At 35.9% G+C, this 17,527-nt stretch overlaps 1 protein-coding gene across 1 annotated transcript; it reads right to left on the reverse strand.

The window, feature by feature from the left end:
• Positions 1-545: 545 nt before the first annotated feature.
• CTSO (cathepsin O) lies at positions 546-16,838 on the reverse strand. Its single transcript, XM_006917030.3, has 8 exons — positions 16,473-16,838; positions 13,132-13,240; positions 12,412-12,551; positions 9,636-9,803; positions 8,232-8,353; positions 4,701-4,864; positions 4,043-4,135; positions 546-2,072 (listed from the first exon to the last, which is right to left on the reverse strand). Exons 1-8 carry the CDS (start codon positions 16,821-16,823, stop codon positions 2,038-2,040), a joined length of 1,182 nt encoding a protein of 393 aa, XP_006917092.3. The 5' UTR covers positions 16,824-16,838; the 3' UTR covers positions 546-2,037.
• Positions 16,839-17,527: the final 689 nt, after the last annotated feature.

Below are 17,527 nucleotides of genomic sequence, written 5' to 3' on the forward strand. Positions count from 1 at the left end.
ATTAAAACAAAGTGTTTACAAATCCTCAGGTAGCTTCTGTTCTGAGGACTATACTTAGAGAACCCTTGGATTATGGAACATGGGGTTTATTGGGTAGACTACTAAGCAGTGGAGATAAGATACTAAAGAACATGCATCTAGCAAGGGACAGTAGAAATGGAGAGGGGCAGGTGATTAGGTGATCGGTTATTAAGTACAATGGATCTAGTTAAATATCTAAATTTCCTTCAATTTTACTGATTGGGCAATTACATAACGTTGATGCAGTTAACTGAAATAGAGCCTCTAGGAAGTGAATAAGTTTGTTTTGTTTTGTTTTGAGGGGAAGAAAAGATGAGAATGGAGTTTTGGAGATGCTGAAGTTAAGGTGTCTATGGAGAAAACCAAAATTACAGATTTGGAGTTGAGCAAACTCTTGTGTGAATGTAAAGCACAGTAACACTGTGTTCATGAAATATAAGCCATACACGTATGGACAGAGTCTTCTTAACCTAAAGTCAAATATAGTTTGTTTTATTATAAATGTTATCAAAATCCAGAGCAGCTGAGAGGTAATAATCATTTTTTAATTTTAAAAGTTCTTTAGCATTTGAAAAAGTATCAGAAAAACATTTATATTGCATAGAATTCAGTCGGTAAATGCGAACATGTTCCATTTTAGTATACTTAGATCATGAGAATATTAATTAAAATGTCGATGTTTGTCTTTCTAGAACATTTCTAAACCTGAGTCAATACAAGCTATTTTACATTATAAAGCAACCAGACATTTTAGAGAAGAAATATATGTAGTATTTGATAGGATTTTCTTATATTAATTTATTTAATATAGTTATTTTTATATTTAATCAGAAGATCAGCTCTTATACTCTGGGGTTCTAATACAGCGACACATAATTACTTAGGCAAGAGAAAATTCGGCCATCAAGAACCAAGATCCAGAAAAAAGCCAAATGGATGCACAAAAAATAATTAGAATGGAAGTCCTGGAAACATAAGCAGAAAATGGGAGAAACAAGAGAGGCTGGGGAACTCATATTCTGGCTGATACTCCAAATGAAAGAGACTGTACTTTGAAAGGGGTGGTGCCTACAAATGATGGAAGGAAGAGAAAGATGAGAGCCTGATGTTGATGGCTGAGGTGAAGCAGGATCAATGGTTATAAAATAGAAATGAATAGTAAATAATGAGACTTCTTACCCAGGGAAGCCAAACCACCACAAAAACTTAGCAGCATCACAGTGAATAGTAAGAAAGAGACTGGGAAAAATGTACGAAAATACATTGTCCCTCAATATGGGGAGAACAAAGTAAGAAATACATTCTATTGGAATTCTATTGACAATGAAAATATCCAAACAATAATTTGTCTCTCAGGCATTAATGCTTGAGTTTTTTCTTATTACTTAGTTGCCATATTGGTCACTTAATTTCAGTCTCTTAAAAAGTGATTTTGTGTTTTTATTTCTTATTACACGATCTCTTTACAGTACAAGGGGTAAGCGGCATTTGTTGAGGCAAAGCTATTGGCATTTCAAGATCTTTATGAAATTCTATTGCAGAGGGCTGTGAGTATAACTGTGAGAGGCACACATAGCTTTAGGTTGGCTATTCTTGTACACAGGGGTAAGCTAAGGCGGTGATTATATCCCACAAAGGAAAAGAAATTCTTACTACCTTTTTAACCCTACTTGAAATATGCTATTAAACATAAACACAAAACAAACAAAAACAATAATCAAATAAACCCAGATATTAGTCTCTTCAAATCAAAGACACCTAAAATATCTCCTAAACTGATCTTCATCCCAGAGTAGGAAATTATTCCGCAGACTTCCTCCCAGGCCGTGGTGCTAGCCGATGTGCTTCTGACTGACTATGGTTGTCCATTTCCCTATCAGAAGGGAACATTCTACAACTTAGTTTAAATAACTACTAGGCCCTAGAACCTTTCATGAGTAATACTAAGAATGAAGTACCATGCTACTTTTCATTATGAACTTCATTTTGTAGTTGCCTCTTGATTCGATCAAAATATCATATAAATACGGCGGAAACGAAATCTGCAATACCTAGGAAAAAAGAAATTATTTCCTCTTTATATGCCTTTTAAATAGCAAATTAAAACAATTTTCATTATGGTTCAGAAAGTTAGTGTCTATTAAAAATAATTTAATGGTTATAGCTATCTGTCATTATAAACAGTAACCTCAAAAGCAGATATTAAAAGAGATGACTAATTTGTTTCAAGAAACTACAAAAAAAAACCCAAAAAACCCAAAACAACCCAAATGACTTATTAACTGAATAGGAGAATGTGTCTGAAATCTTTATCGCACTCATATACATTGCTTAGAGGTGATAATATAATTTACAGAATTATTTTTAATACAATTTGAAAATTCAAACTCTAAGATTAGAATTTTAATTAGCAAAAATTCAGTAAATCACGAATTTGCTATGTTTTCTTAGCACACAATAGCACAGATGTCCATATCATGGTGAAAACAATAAATAGCCCATTTGAAGACTAAATTTCACTGTAATTAGCTATATTTTTGAAATCTCTTGGGGACACAGAATGCTACCTGCCTTATAACATTGTTCGTAAGAGTAATGTGATTGTCATCAACTATGTAACTTTCAGGAAATACTTTCAGGAAAAATTTGGATCCTCGTATAATTACTAACCAGGCAGGCCCTCAGAGAATCAAATTGGGAAACAAGTAGAGAGGAGAATTTATTCCAATTCACCCCCAGTCGCTGGGGGCCAGAGAAGACGTGGAGGAATGATACATAGGTATAACTGAGGCAATTATGAACCAATGTCCAAATTATGTTCTTGAAACTCTTCTGCCAGAGCTTCTGCCACCCCTCAGCCCAGATCCAGGCATCACAGTCAGAGATAATTTATGTTAAGTAGCAAAGGTTCAATGAATGGCAGAAGTAATTTATCTGCAAGTTCTAACAATGTAAAAGCCTCCAACGATGCTAAAAAGTGCAGGCCTGATTGAGTTGTTAGAGTTCTGACTTAAAAGATTTCTGTGATGTTTGCTCTCTTTAATAAATAATTTATGAAAAACATTTTACTGGAGTGATAGATCAGGCCATTTTTTAGTTCTCATGGATTCTATCTTATGGAATGATTAGACAATGCTCACTGACTGAATCAAAACATAAACTCTCAAACTTTTCTATAACTCTCATCAGTCTCACAACGTGGAAGGTTCTATAATTTTTTAAAAAGTTGGATATATGCCAGAAATAATTGTGATGAGAAATTAAGTGATTATTCTCATATGCAATACAGTTTGGTTTCAACTTGATTCAGAAAATATGTTGATTTTCCAGATCAAAAATTTTAGAATATGAATTTAGATATAAAAATTTTACAGTACAGTTTAAAATACTTAACTAGCTATTTTATTTTGGTTTGTGGTTAACTAACACAAGAAATTGTTATTCTATAAAAGAGCAAGTTTGGTATTTGCTTAATTAATCCTCTCAAATCATGGGTGTTATATCAGAATTTTGCAGGTGCCAAAGGACATATTAAATCAGAAACAATTCTAATGTTTTTTTCATACATTTTCATACATTTTGATTCAAAGAAAAAGTGATTCTTGATAATGCTTGAGCAAGTATTATAGTATGCAAATTAAGGAAAATTCATATAGTTATAAAAGTAAATTTGAAACTAAGAGGTGTTTTTGGAGAATTTCAGCCTCCTAAATTGTTTATCTGGTTTTTGAATTAGTTAACTTTGGTAGATTATTACTTAATCTTAAAATATTTTACTTATTATGTATTTGTTTTTACTACAGTCTTACTACTTTCTAAAGTGTAAATATGTGCAGTAGTGTCTCTTTTTAAAACACTATTTTATTTTTATCAGTTGATAAAGGATGAAAACTATTGCTGTAAAAGTGATTTGAGTACATTGGCAGTATATTTTGGACTGGACAGGTTTATAATTTTAATATGTTCAAAGTATCTTCCTTGATATTTAGTCTGAAGTTTTAAACTTAAATTTATAACTCACCACAAGTATTATCTCCCATTTTAACATGGGCATAGCCATCTACTCCCCACGAACTCCCCCATGAGTTCCGCACAATCCAATACGGAGTACTTCCTATGAAACAAAATGGTAACAAACTCATATTTGTTGTGAATATGTGTTTATATAAAGTTTATTTCTTGATCAGTGTAGTAGCTCTGAGAAAACAGTTAAAACTGTAATGGAATGCTAACTTAATGGAATGCTAGCCAAGTAAACTTGGGCTGTACTTAGTATCATACTCCAATTAACGTTAAAATGTTTGAATTCATTTCATCTAATACAGGGCCCACTTAAGATCAAAACACATGTTTCCAGGAAAAGGGAAAAAAATAATTGTTAGGTATGTATGATAAAATAATAGACACTTCTATTTTCCCAACAATTATCTTAAACATTCCAGATGGAAAATGTACATTATTTAATTCAAGAATTATCATCATTTTAACAAGATCTCCACCAAAATTGATAGGGAAAACATGATGGGTTATTTATATCTGGAAGTCTACTAAAAAGTTATAAAGGTCTTAAGAGGACTTAGATATAGCAGGATTAAATTTCAACATTTTAAAGGACGGAGATCATTTGTCATTCAGAATTTAAGCTGGAAAGCAATCAATCAAGTCTTATCAGCACTTACCTGTTTTATCAAACCCAGTTATGATAACTGCATGATTTGCTTCTCCACTAGAGCAATGATGCTGTATTATGCCTCCCAGATAATCTTGCCAGCTCACTGCATCTACTATCCCTACCAAAGGGCCAAAGGTAAGAAGTGCTTTTGCCATTTCGTCTTCTTGGTCACTACCAAAAGAGGAAATATTTGGTTTAGTTTTTAAGGTATACGAATATTTTATAAAAAATAACCTCTTTAATCTCTGTATGGTTAGAAGTAGGTTTGGTGGCAATTACAGAAGACCTAAACTAAGATGGGGACTGCAGTGAGGCTTCGGGATATCAGGCACTGAGGCTCTTTTCACATTATTGCTTTGCCGTATGAGGTTTCCATTCTCAAGGTCAACTAATGGTCCAAGATGGCTGCTGGAGCTCCAGCCATTTAACACATATTTTATTTAGACAGCAGGAAGTAGAAAGAAGTGATATATTCCTGTTGAGGAGACTTCCCAGAAGTAACACACACATTCTGCATTTATCTGCACGGCTCTCACTGGCTAGAACTCAGTCACATGGCTAAGTCTACCTTTAAAAAAAGAAAGGTAATGGAGTTTTGCAGCTAGCAAAGTATCCAGCTTACAATACAGGGATCCTTTTAATAGAATAAGTGGGAAGACTGGATGTATGGAGATATCTCTGCCACACCAAGTGAGAATGAAGAGACTGACCAAGTTATGTTACCGAATGTCAAATATAGAAATTATAGGGAAAGGATACTCAAAAGTGGCAAATATAATTATATGATAGAAGAGATGTGAAGATGCCAGAAGAACTAGTATAGTTTGTGAAGACTGCAATACACACAGCTATTCCTTTCACACACGAACATCTGTTTGATAAAGTTTTATGTTACATAACATTTGTCCTTCATTGATCTTGAAAGTATGTGAGTAAAATATTATTTACATCTTGAAAGGTAAACTTTGTGAGTGAAGGACACTGAAACCAAGTTACTGATATTTCAGGCCATGAAGTAGCATTTGGGAGTTTGCTATAACAAGACATGGATGGATTAGTCATTTGAGAGAGTACATAATCCCTCATTATGCCCCATTTGATTTCAATTTTTTTCATAGGCATATCTTCTCCAGAGATGAGGAGAAAACTGAGTGACTAATAGTGGAATTTATTAAAATAAAAAGTACACATTCATTTTACACATTTATTCATGTTATCTTTTAACTTGAAGATTTGCTTTTGGGAGATGTATGAGTAGTCATTTCTAATTTTTGCTACTGTAATAATAATTGGTATTCCTTAAAATGACCCTGAGACAGGCAAAATTATATAATTCTTAATAGGCATCATAGTAAGGTATAGGCTTTAAAGTTTCACGTACCTGGGTTCGAATTCCAGCTGTATGCTGGAGTCATTCCACCTACTTTGCAGAATCAGTATAAGAATGAAATTTATAGGTGTAAATTTTGTAGCAAGCCCAACCCATAAATTATCCTCTACATTTATAATAAACATTGTTTTCGTCCCTCATTTCCAAGTTATCTAATAAACTAATTTTGCCCAACATAGGTTTTAGTGTATATTTCATTGTATTCAATTAAAAAAATACTTTTTAATCCTAATGTGACAAACATGATAATCTCTATATTAATCAACACAGCTGTCTCCACCTTTTTAAGATAACAAAAGATACACTGTAAATACATGACATCAATGATTCAGTTACGGGGACAGCATGAGGGAATGAGGAAGATCAAGAAGGAGAAATACTTTTTAGAATGCAAAGGGTAATTCGTAGTGTAGGATCGAAGAAACAATTTAGTAATAATCCATGCTTTGGGGCAGGGCTAAAGAAAAGATATCAAAGATACTGAGAACTGTGAAATGGGAAGACACACCACAGTCGAAACTAGCAGAGAAATATTTCATTTAGCGCCAGAATAACATAGTTTTCACTTGTATTTCAGAAAAGGGGTCTTTTAAAATATACTCCAAACAGCATCTTTATTTCCATTATTAGCCCAACCTAGAACTATTATCGAAATGTACACCAATAATATAACCATTGATAATGGATATATTATTAATCCTTAGCATTATATTACCAGAGTTCAATGTTACTGTAAATGTAACCTCTTATAGTGACCTCTTCCTGTTAAATCAAAGGGTTAGATAAATCTTGTTATAGGCCCAATGCCAGTGACCTTTGCATTCTCTCTCTCTCACTCTCCAACTCAGAGTAATGCCTATCATTCTTTTGTTTCTAACTTTTTCAATTTGCTATGCATGACAAGGGGATTCCCTGAATCCCTTTTTAGTGAAATTTTGATAATATAGTTCCTTCTTGTGTGCACGCTTCCCTTATACCCTCAAGGATCAAAGAGCTTACAGAGGCACTTTCTCATTTTAAAAAATGTGTCATCTTTACGCTCAAAAGAGATGCTGACCACTGTACTCAGTGACTCTGCACATTTTATTATAGATCCTGTGTAGCCTGTCGTCTGTGGAGTTGAAGCTTCCCGGTCACCCAAGAGCACTCGTGGACAGGAGCTCTGTTGACAGTCTGCCAGTCCTTTGACACATACATGCTTATTTAAAGGAGTTCTATTTTGTTCAAGGGTCCAGTTTCACCACTGATTCCTTTCAGGTCCCATGGGTAGATACTATCTGGATGAAAAGATTCTTTTATATTCAATACCAAAAAGTTATAGGGCAGTCTATCACCTCATCCGAATTTAACTTCTCTGTGTTCTCTGTTTCAAAAGACTGTGCAAAGCTCCCTTCATATTAAAAAAATAAATAAAGTATTTTGGTTGAGTCTTCCTCTGTCCTTATCATCCCTGAACACCTATTTTGCACTATATCAAATGGTCACAATAGTTTTCTAGCTGGCTTTGAGTTTTTTATATGATGTGAAAGCATTTTTTAATGATTGTTTTCCCTTGAATCTGTCCAAAGTCATCTTGCCCTTCAAGTTCTAACACGAGTCCTCTTCCTGAGCCTATCTGTATCTATCCTTGCACTCACAACATGCGTATAGTATATGCTACATAATCAATCTCCAGTTTGTAATGTGAAAGTTTCAGTTTATGCTTGTCTTATAGCTGATGCTTTGAAAATGCAAGGAACATGGAGTGTGTTCAGAAATGCTTCTCGGTAAGCAGACTGATTGATATTAGCTGGAGCAGCTACACAGCAATTTCCGATTAATTCAACGGGAAAACTGAAATATGCTAATTGTAATTGTGACACTTAAATTGAGGAAGAGGAAGGTGGTAAATATAAATTATATCTTTAACTGGATTTAAATGTGTTATTTAAGGTTATTTCTATTATAATGACACATGGAAAAATAAGCAGATCATATTTAAGCAATGACATCCATAAAACTCCACAGTAACTGACAGTCTCTCTAGTAAAATGATTTTAAAATAATAACAAATATTCAGTGATGCCTTCAATGAAGTTATTAATTCTGAAGTCAACAGATCATAAATTAAGAAATAGGAAGTAAAACACAGTGGAATAAGGCATTTACCTGAAGTCATGTGCAGAATAACCTTTGATTGAGAATCCAGAGTGTGTATCAGCAAAGTAAAGGCACAGACCATTCTGTGCTTTAAACGGGTATTCTGAATCCCTCACCAGTTTCACTTGCGTCTAAGAGAAAATAATCACCGAGAGTGTTTTCGGTCATGCCATTGTTTTAAAAATCAAACAGAACTTGCTGCAATGTGTCAAAATAAGATTCAGCTTGGCCATACCTTCGATGTGTGGGTATTCTTTGGATAATTTTAAGATCTTAAATTCAATCTGTAGGTCTTTGTTATGAACATCCTAGGCAGAGTCAATATTTTTATTTCTCTTTTACGCTTGTTGTTTTTCCTCTATGTTCCTTTTTTAGAACCTTTATTAATCTGATAATAAAGTCTTGTCATCTTTCTCCTAAGAGTACACAATAGGGAGCCACTTTCCTTTGGGGCTCTGTTTTTATGCAATTCTTTGAGTCTCACTCTGCCCAGTGGTTTATGCAAAGGTAATGTTTAGATCACCTGTCCTTTCTATCTACTTTCCTCTGTGCTATTCATTTGGCATATGCCACATATTTTATAGTTGTCTATACAGACGATTCCTTTTCAGATTATTGGGTGTATGAAAGGGAGAGAACACATGATTCATTGTTGCCCATAATATGGAGCAACTTCTGGCACTCAGTGACTCAAGTACAACAAATGAATAAAGGGAGGATATTTTAGTTTGGGGAACTCTATAGCACCCTCATTGGCCGGTTTCACACAATCGATGTGGGGTCTAGGACAATGTCAAAGAGTACCCTAAGAATACCAAGAGACACTGTGGTGCACTGGGTAAAATGCTTCAGTAGGAGGCAGAGTACTTTAAGGTGCAAACCTGGCTCAGCTACTGATGTGGCGATATGCTCTCATCTCTCAGGTCTCACTTTTTCATGTATATAAAGAGTTACTAAATTAGCTGACCTCTACCATCCCTTTTAACCTTAAGATACAGAAATTCAATGGAAATGGATAATAATGTATTCTCATCTTTCTGAGTCACTATGTGACATGTATCTGCAAAAGAAAACAGCATTTATTGAAAAATAGCATTTACCTATTAATGTTAAGAAATAAGTAATCAGAATAAGTAAATAAATATAAATATATATAAAATATTTTTTAAAAAGAAGTAAATATTTTTCGGAAAACAGATTTCGGGTAAGATTTTTCACCCTTTGATCCCGATGGATGACTTGCTGAGAAGCAATTCATTTCAAAATCTTTCAATTAATTCAAGCTTTGGTCCTCTAACTTTCTAAACTTAAAAGCAATATTTAGTAAACGAGAGTAAACTGTTTGGATCCTGAACACACATTAAATAGGCAAAAGAAGAATCAAAGAGTTTAAAAGGCTGAGAAACCAGTCACCTTATTTAGCCAGTACAAGGCATTGAGAGTAGACCCTCCGTTGCAGCCGTAATTATTATATGAACAATCAATGACCTGCTGCACACTGAGGTCTTCCAAAGGCTTCCCTTTTATTGCATACGCTGATTCCACGGCACCTACCACACTGAAGGCCCAGCACCCTCCGCACTGTTTAAAAATAGACATGAAACAGCATTATCAAAAAATGTTTGAATCAAATTTACCAACAGTTTTCAACATCACAAGTTACCAAATCAAGTAAGTGAGCAGAATCTGGAGGCTGACAAAATATAAATGCCTATCCTCTCAATTTCCAAATTAAAAAAAGAAAAGAAAACCAAAATTCTCTTTTAATTAGTTAAAGGTAAATTAGTAGTATCACTATTGTAAATTAGAATAATTAGTTATTTCTAATAATTAGTTAAAGGTAAATTAGTAGTATCACTATTGTAAATTAGAGAATGCCAGATAAAAATGAATTTTAGAGACTGAGAAACCAGACTGATGGTGTTTTAAAAGACTAGTCAGTTCACTGAACAGGTGATTCTGTTTTTAAGAAGTGTACCAACTCCCACCCCATTCTCCAATCCCTCTTGTTTCACCCCTGACACTATGATTCTCTGTTATCTACCATCTCTACCTTAAGGGTGGAAGACAGGAGGTGAAGTGGGGTGAGGATGTATGTGGTATATGTTGTACTCATTATTTGACAGACACAGGAGCGGAATGAATTACTTTTTAGGCTATCAAGAGGCTAGTATGTGCGTATTATGAATGAACATAAAATGTCTCAATAATAAAAACCTACGTTAGTCATTCCTCATTCGAATATTGGCTGGCAATCATCGTGAGTCAGGATCTATTAACTTGCTTTTATTGGACAAACTAGAACAAAAGAATAAAAAGATTGGTCCCAAAAGAAAGGGAGGAGATGGAGCAAATGGAATCAAGGATCATGCACAAGAAAGACGAATCCATGGAAAAGGCAGAGGTGATTGTGGGATTTGAAATTGGGTGAAACTGATTTAGTTACAGGACCATGTGCTGCAGAGTTAAGCAAAGAAAAGAAGAATTGGATGTCATCGCGGAAGGAAGTTTTGAGCAACTCTATGGCTTCAAGTGGCCTTATTTACGTCTAGATCTCCAGTGCCTACGGCATAGTAAAATACTCAGGGACTCGGCTGCAGAATCTCCACCCTTGAGAAATGTGAATACAGGCTGCCGACATCCTATCTATAGCTAGCTTTAGTTTATCTACTTTTGGCTTCCCCAGGAGGGCATTTCTGTCCAAAAATATCTCTCCAATATACTCCTTTAATTAAAGATTCCTAATTAAAATTCTCCCTTTAACAGAATGTAAACATTCCTGGAAGGATTAGATTTCAGACTATTTCACACTTGATTATGAATCCAATAATAAAGCAAATGATTTGGTGGTAAAATCTAATTCATGGCAACATAGAATCTGAGAAATAAAAAAGGGTCATCCTCAATAAATGGTGATTGAGAAACTGCTGAGTCCAAAATACTTGCCACACTGTCAGATGGGTACTAGACTTATTAGGGTGATCGCTTTGTAAGTTATATAAACGTCTAATCACTGTGTGGTACACCTGAAACTAATATAATAGTGTATGTCAACTGTAATTGAAAAACATTTTTATTAAAAAAAATACTTGCCATACAATGAGAGGATGAATGACCTGTTGAGGTTTCCAATGCAGACAAATCGAGACCATACCCATGCGATTAGAGGATTGACTTTCCTTGGTCATCTGACATTCCCTATGCCAATGATGGGAATGCAAAGGGCTAGAGAATGTCAGCAAAGCAGGTATACACACCCCTCGAACGTCACCAGCGAGACTGGTTCACTGTGTGTTATGAGCACACCCACCCACATCTGGTATTATCGCTTACCTTCTGACTTCAGATAACCCTCCATCCATCACAATAACGCACAGGCTACAGACCTCCAATGCCCACTGCCACAGGCACACTTCGGGTTTTTGTCAAGGTAAATTGCTGCATTTATGGTGGTACTTACATATTTCTTAATCATTTAACATGTGGAAAACTGTCTTGCTACTTTTACTACTTTCTATCTTTTTTAAATGTGTCGCTAAGGTTGTAAATGCTGTGCCCTAAACTCATTCTCCCATAACATCTTTTGTTTTTGCTGCAGGGTTTTGCACAGGTGGTGATTTTTAGGAATGTATATGTCACATTATAGTATAACTAACTGCATTTCTAAGAGTTGCAGATAAAAAGTGTACGATCTTGTAGGGGACAGGATTTTCCAGAGAGCTCAAGGGATGAGGCCTGAGAACCCAGGAGACCAGGCTACACCGTTGCTAAGTGTATCTGGTATCATGTCACTTTTTCAGTGTCATTTCCTTTTTATACTACTTAAGCATTTAGTAGTAAAGTTTACCTTCCTCAGCCTTCCACCTGCTATTCTACTGAAGGTCTGCTAACTGACACAGTTACTGGGAAGCACCCTTGAGCCAGTGTGCTGGTGGCAATGGTAATTAGAGAGCGAATACAGCAAGGAAGGTTCATCTCAGAATAAAAGTCGGGCACTGACATCTGCTTCTCATTCCGCCAGAAATTCTCCTCTTATTGCCATTTTTTGAATGACTGGGGTGTGATTTTTACCTAGAGAAATGATGGGTTCCATTACAAGTTTGATTGACCTTGACTTCAAAGACGACTTCCCATGCTAAGATGATTGAAAAAGAAGGAAAGAAAGAAAAAAAAAATCCCTAAAACTTACCATCTGCTGGTTTCTCACTTGTGTTACAACATGCTTATCTCTCCAGTCAAATCTTAATGGCAAAGGCAGCTTGGAGATGACTGTTAGCAGGTCTGCTGAGTATTTAGGAAATCTGGAAGTTTTGCTTTTTAAATAAATAGCTGAATAGAAAATGAAACAAAAAGGTAATATTATATTATAGAGAGGATCCCTTGGGGTTCTTTTTGGAGGACATTTTCAAACAGAAATAGTAGCTTTTTAATAGAGCCTGACATTTGTGATTTTTCCATGTGCTTTTCCATAACATGAAATGCAGTCAACTGAAGGTTATAGAAGAATTCCTGCAATAGGGCTGGAGCTGCCATATAAAATGACTTGTTTGATAGAACCAGGTCAATAAAAAATGAGTGTAATTGGCATCATTTGTTTTATCGTCACTCACGGAACCATGGGGGACTTGAACAGAAATGGCACTGGAAAACTGAAGAAGAAATGAGGCGCTGTCCCAACAGCCACATGGAAATGTCTGTACCTATAATATCTAGTCTTAAGCAATAATTAGAAAGTGGCCATAAATTTATTTTTCTGTCAGCACCTTGTACATCCTTGATATTTGTAATTATTTGATAAATATTAACTATTACTCAATTTTCTAGATTTGCAATCAAACAATTCTTCAAAAATTAAGGAAACAAGTTAAAATCAGGAAACCAAACAACTAATAGCATCATTGCATCATACCTTTAAACTCTTCAGGAAACAAGTGCGAAAACTGATTTATTCCATAAACAGCAGTAGAATTTTCACTAGGAAATAAAGAATTCAAGTATCGATGTCTATTAAGACTTTCCTAAAAGAAAAAAAAAGTTAATTTATGTCACCTACATTAACTTTCCAAAACAATTTGTGTAGAACTAACTTGGAGATATTGTTCAGATGAAAAAGTCAAAGCTTGATTTAATTCCGGAAGAGCACTAAGAGAGATTGTATACGATAATGAGATCAGATTTATAAATGTTTTATATTAGAACTATTATCTGATTTCAGGTTTAGTTTTGAGGCTAGGAAAGATATGTCTTATTCATTTGTAATTCTTTTTCACTAGCACATTGAAAGCACTAAATATGTTTGTTTAACATAATGGAAAAAATAAAATAAATTGCAAGTAAGTACTAGGTACTAGTGGAAATTGTCACCAACAGACACAGGCGATTAAACAGTTATGAATCTGGAAAGTGTCTTCTTTATCTTTTTATTTCCCAGTACTAAGTAATGAAGTATGAAAAAGGAAATGAGTAAATAATGAATAACTAAATCTGATTCTATTTGAGTTTTATTGATCTCTATCAAATTTAGGGTCCTAGGCTTTGTGAAAGAGGTAAAACCTTGGAAATGGTCCAGGAAGACAGGTTGGTTTGTCTAGCTGGATGGAAACTATTAGCATTATTTAGATTCCTCAGCTTTTGTGATAATTTATCTTAGGTTTATCTTTTATGAGAACATGCCTCAATTTCCTAATATTATCCAAATAACTAGGATAAATAAAACTTCAGGGGGCCACCATTTATTACTTTTCCAACTCTAGCTCTTCTGTATTTGTTTATGCATTTATCTGTTTATTGTGTGTCTGTCTCTTAAACCTATATGCAAAATGAGAGTAAGGCCTGTCTGTCATTCATCACTGTGTTCCTCACACACCAAGTACATGCCTGGCACACGATAGATGCTTAATTAATATCTCTTGCTGAATAAATATATGTGACATTTTATATATGTCACGCCCTTAAGAGCTTTAAACAGTTTATTTTTATATGAATTATCACTAGGATTTATCATAATCTTATTTTTTCCTTATTGAACGTGCCTGGAACAGTTGCTAATAAATGAAGTAATAAAAAATTATTGACTGGTTAGTACTTGGATGGGAGACCACCTAGGACTACCAGGTGCTATAGGTGTAAAAAAAAAAAAATTGAGCTTTAAGCATTTAAAAATAATCTTGAGAATCAGAGCTTTAAAGGTAACTTGAAGAGGAGAAGTATAAATACAAAGAATAGAACTGAAACACAAAACAAGTATGTATATGGCAAGTAAGAAACACAAGCCAGAGATGGCTTTTGCCAAGTAGTCCAGAGAATTCATTTATTCTCTGATTGGTCTGAAAGTACTGATTGGTCATCTTTGTGAGCTGATGTAACCGTAGAAGGCATTGACAATGTAGGACATTGTAGGTCGATGTGGGAGCCCTGAGATGGGCCTCACAGACCAACAACTACAGGGATTTTAACTTCTGCGCCGTGTATTACCAGGATTAGACCAAGAGAGGCCATGGTTCCCACAGGCGGCACCTAGCCAATGACTGACTGAACAGTCAGACTGGCCTATTTTGGAGAAATGGCACTCCTCTGGAAGCTGGTTTTTGATTAATGGGTCCCTAACGGCCTCTCCAATCCTTCCCTGGCCTGCACAGCAGTGTAGAGCACTTCCCCCAACCTTCCTTTCCTCTCTCCTTCACTCAGAGCTTCATTGCAGTCAGATAGCTCTCCGTGACCCTCTACCCATCTGCTCTCACAGCCACCAATTCTGCAAGAAGAGGGGAAAAAAGGAAAGAAAAGAAAGAGAAGCCACAGATTGCTTCCATCGCATCAATATATCCATGAATAATTACTTCCTGTTTGCTCTAATAGAACACATCTTAAGTCCACCCAACAGTGGTTTAAAATCATTTAATCTTTAAAAAACCCTGTATTTCATTCTTGAAATGAACTACTCTTTCAAGTGACTTTTCTAATCTACTCTGATTCTTCTTGTTAGAGCAGATTTCATAGAAGCATCACAAACTGTAAGTCTATATTGAGCTCCAATTCCTCATCATAATAACAACCTGTCATAGAATTGACAAAGGTAAAGGATTAACTAGCATAGGTTCTTAACGTAAGACAATGGAGGATGTAATATTGATCAACTGCATAGTAAACATCCCTAAAGCTGTATAAAATATTAAAATGAAGGAGCTGAATTTTAATTTCCTTTATGGAAAGATATAAAGTTTTAGGGATTACACAGGAAACTTATTAGCAGTTTTCAAAAGTGCGTAAGTTTGAAAAACAAATGGATCACATACCTGAAAAATGGGAGCTGATAAATCAAAACAGCCTTTAAACAGATTTGGTGAAAAATAATTATCTTTACATATTTTTTGTTTTGTTTTAACCGAATGCATTTAATTGAATGAGTTACAATAAGATATACCCAATTCCTGTCTGGAAGGGGATACAGGCTCAAAGAACTTGAGGAAATTATTTTATGATGATAAAACTAGGAAAAACATGTCATTTTGACATTAAAAAATATTTCGTCCTCTCTCGAATCAACCTTATTTATACTCAGCTAACTTGTCCGTACCAGTGTTTTAATGCTGGTATAAAATCTAAACAATATTATGAGGCCTTTTCAAAATAATCAGAAAAAGAAATGAAATGCTTCAATCAGTCTCCACCGTTAGGTGAACTTTTAAGGTGGTGCATGAGCCTAAAGAGACCCAGTTCAGGGAAATCATAAATGCACAGAATCCTCTGAGCTTGCTCAATGCAGGCTCTTTATTTATAAAATTCTGATTACAGAAGGAGGTTATCAGTCCCCCCTCCCCACGTCGAAGAAAAATGACATTTTCCTTCCGCTTATTTCTGGTTCCCGTTACTTTTTAAAGGGACAGTTTTGCAAGGGTGAGAACCGTCAAAGGGTTCTGCTAAAAGGGAGTGCTTCTTCCAATCAAGAATACTTTGGACATGTTTCATGAATTACTTTGGGTGCATCATAAATCCACAGCCACAAATCCTTCCTGGAAAAAAATCTTACGATTAGCAAAGGCATAGGACAGAGAGAGAGAGTGAGATCCAGGCACGTGGGGAACGGAAGAAGTTTGCTGGCGTAAACCCAGCTCAGAAACCCCAGACACGTCACAAAACTGAGGGCAAGGGGACCACCAGGAGTGGCAACTCTAGGTGACCCCTCTGCCCCAGCCCAGACTCGGGAAAGGAAAAGGCAAGGAGACAGACACACAGGGAGGCGCGCGGTGGTACCCGGAAGGCGGCTGCCTGTCGCTCGCGGCTCCGCGGTCCAGGGCGGGCGAAGGTGGGACCGGGACCGGCTCCACGGCCACTGCCGCAGCACCAGCAGCAGCCAAGCAGCCAGAGGTGCCACAGGGCCCGCAGCGCCATACCGCAGCCGCCCGCCCGCGTCGGTTTCCCTTTCGATTCCTCCGCTCCGCCTCCTCGCCGGGTTTGCTGGGCGGGAGACCAGTCTGGGGTGTGCGGTCCTGCAGACTGACGCTGCCTCAGTTCCCTTTGCTCACTTAACCGAGAACTGAGATTCTCTTCTTTTGCGGGGTAGAAGCATCGGGCATATGTCCACGTGCTTTCTGGTTTCATCATCCATCGATCAGAGACAAGACTGAGGGTCCTTTATACAGTAACATGCAAATACCAACTATTGGGTGATGTGCACTTCCAGAATTAAGTCCTTTAGTTTTCTTCCTTTTACCTCAAATTGAAAGATTTAGGTAGTAGTTGAATTTAACTTGGCATTAATCCTGTCAGATTTCTTCTGCAATGATGCTTCACATTCAAAAACTAATTCTGAAATAATGTTTGCGAACTTGCACAAAGGCATTCATTCAGCACATGTTTATCAATATGTAACAAAAAGGTACAGTTGTGGAAATAATGTACAACTTCTTGATGTATTATATTTTGGCCATTTCAAAACTCTTGAAGCCTGTTTCTCCACTTGCACAGGAAAATAGAGATAGCACTCAAGTTTATGGTACAATTTAAATAAAATAATCCATGTAAAACACTTTGCAAAATGGCTGGCACATTTTACTTGCTCAGTGTTGGCTATTTATTTTTAAGGAGCTACCCCCTTGGTTATTGCACACTGCTTTGCACCTGCTCAACTGAATTCATAACACATTCTTCACACTTTCTTCCTCTTGTTTTTATTTTTTTGGAACTATTTCACTTTATATTAATCCAATCCTAGAGAATAGTTCATAGAAGGAACAAAAGAAATGTTCAAATCAGTTAACATCCCAATTTGGATTAAAGATTTTCTGGTGGAAGTGGGGAAAATCCTC

Source organism: Pteropus alecto, unplaced genomic scaffold (genome assembly GCF_000325575.1).
Source record: "Pteropus alecto unplaced genomic scaffold, ASM32557v1 scaffold166, whole genome shotgun sequence".
NCBI lineage: Eukaryota > Metazoa > Chordata > Mammalia > Chiroptera > Pteropodidae > Pteropus > Pteropus alecto.

Bases quoted from the DNA above. Each gene is read 5' to 3' on its own strand.
- CTSO (XM_006917030.3), bottom strand. From the start codon at position 16,823: ATGATGAAACCAGAAAGCACGTGGACATATGCCCGATGCTTCTACCCC. The intron at 12,552-13,131 runs GTATGATGCAAT...TTTTCTATTCAG, and splicing joins GTTTCCTGAAGAGTTTAAAG to CTATTTATTTAAAAAGCAAA. The intron at 4,865-8,231 runs GTAAATGCCTTA...CTCTTTTGGTAG, and splicing joins TATTCTGCACATGACTTCAG to TGACCAAGAAGACGAAATGG.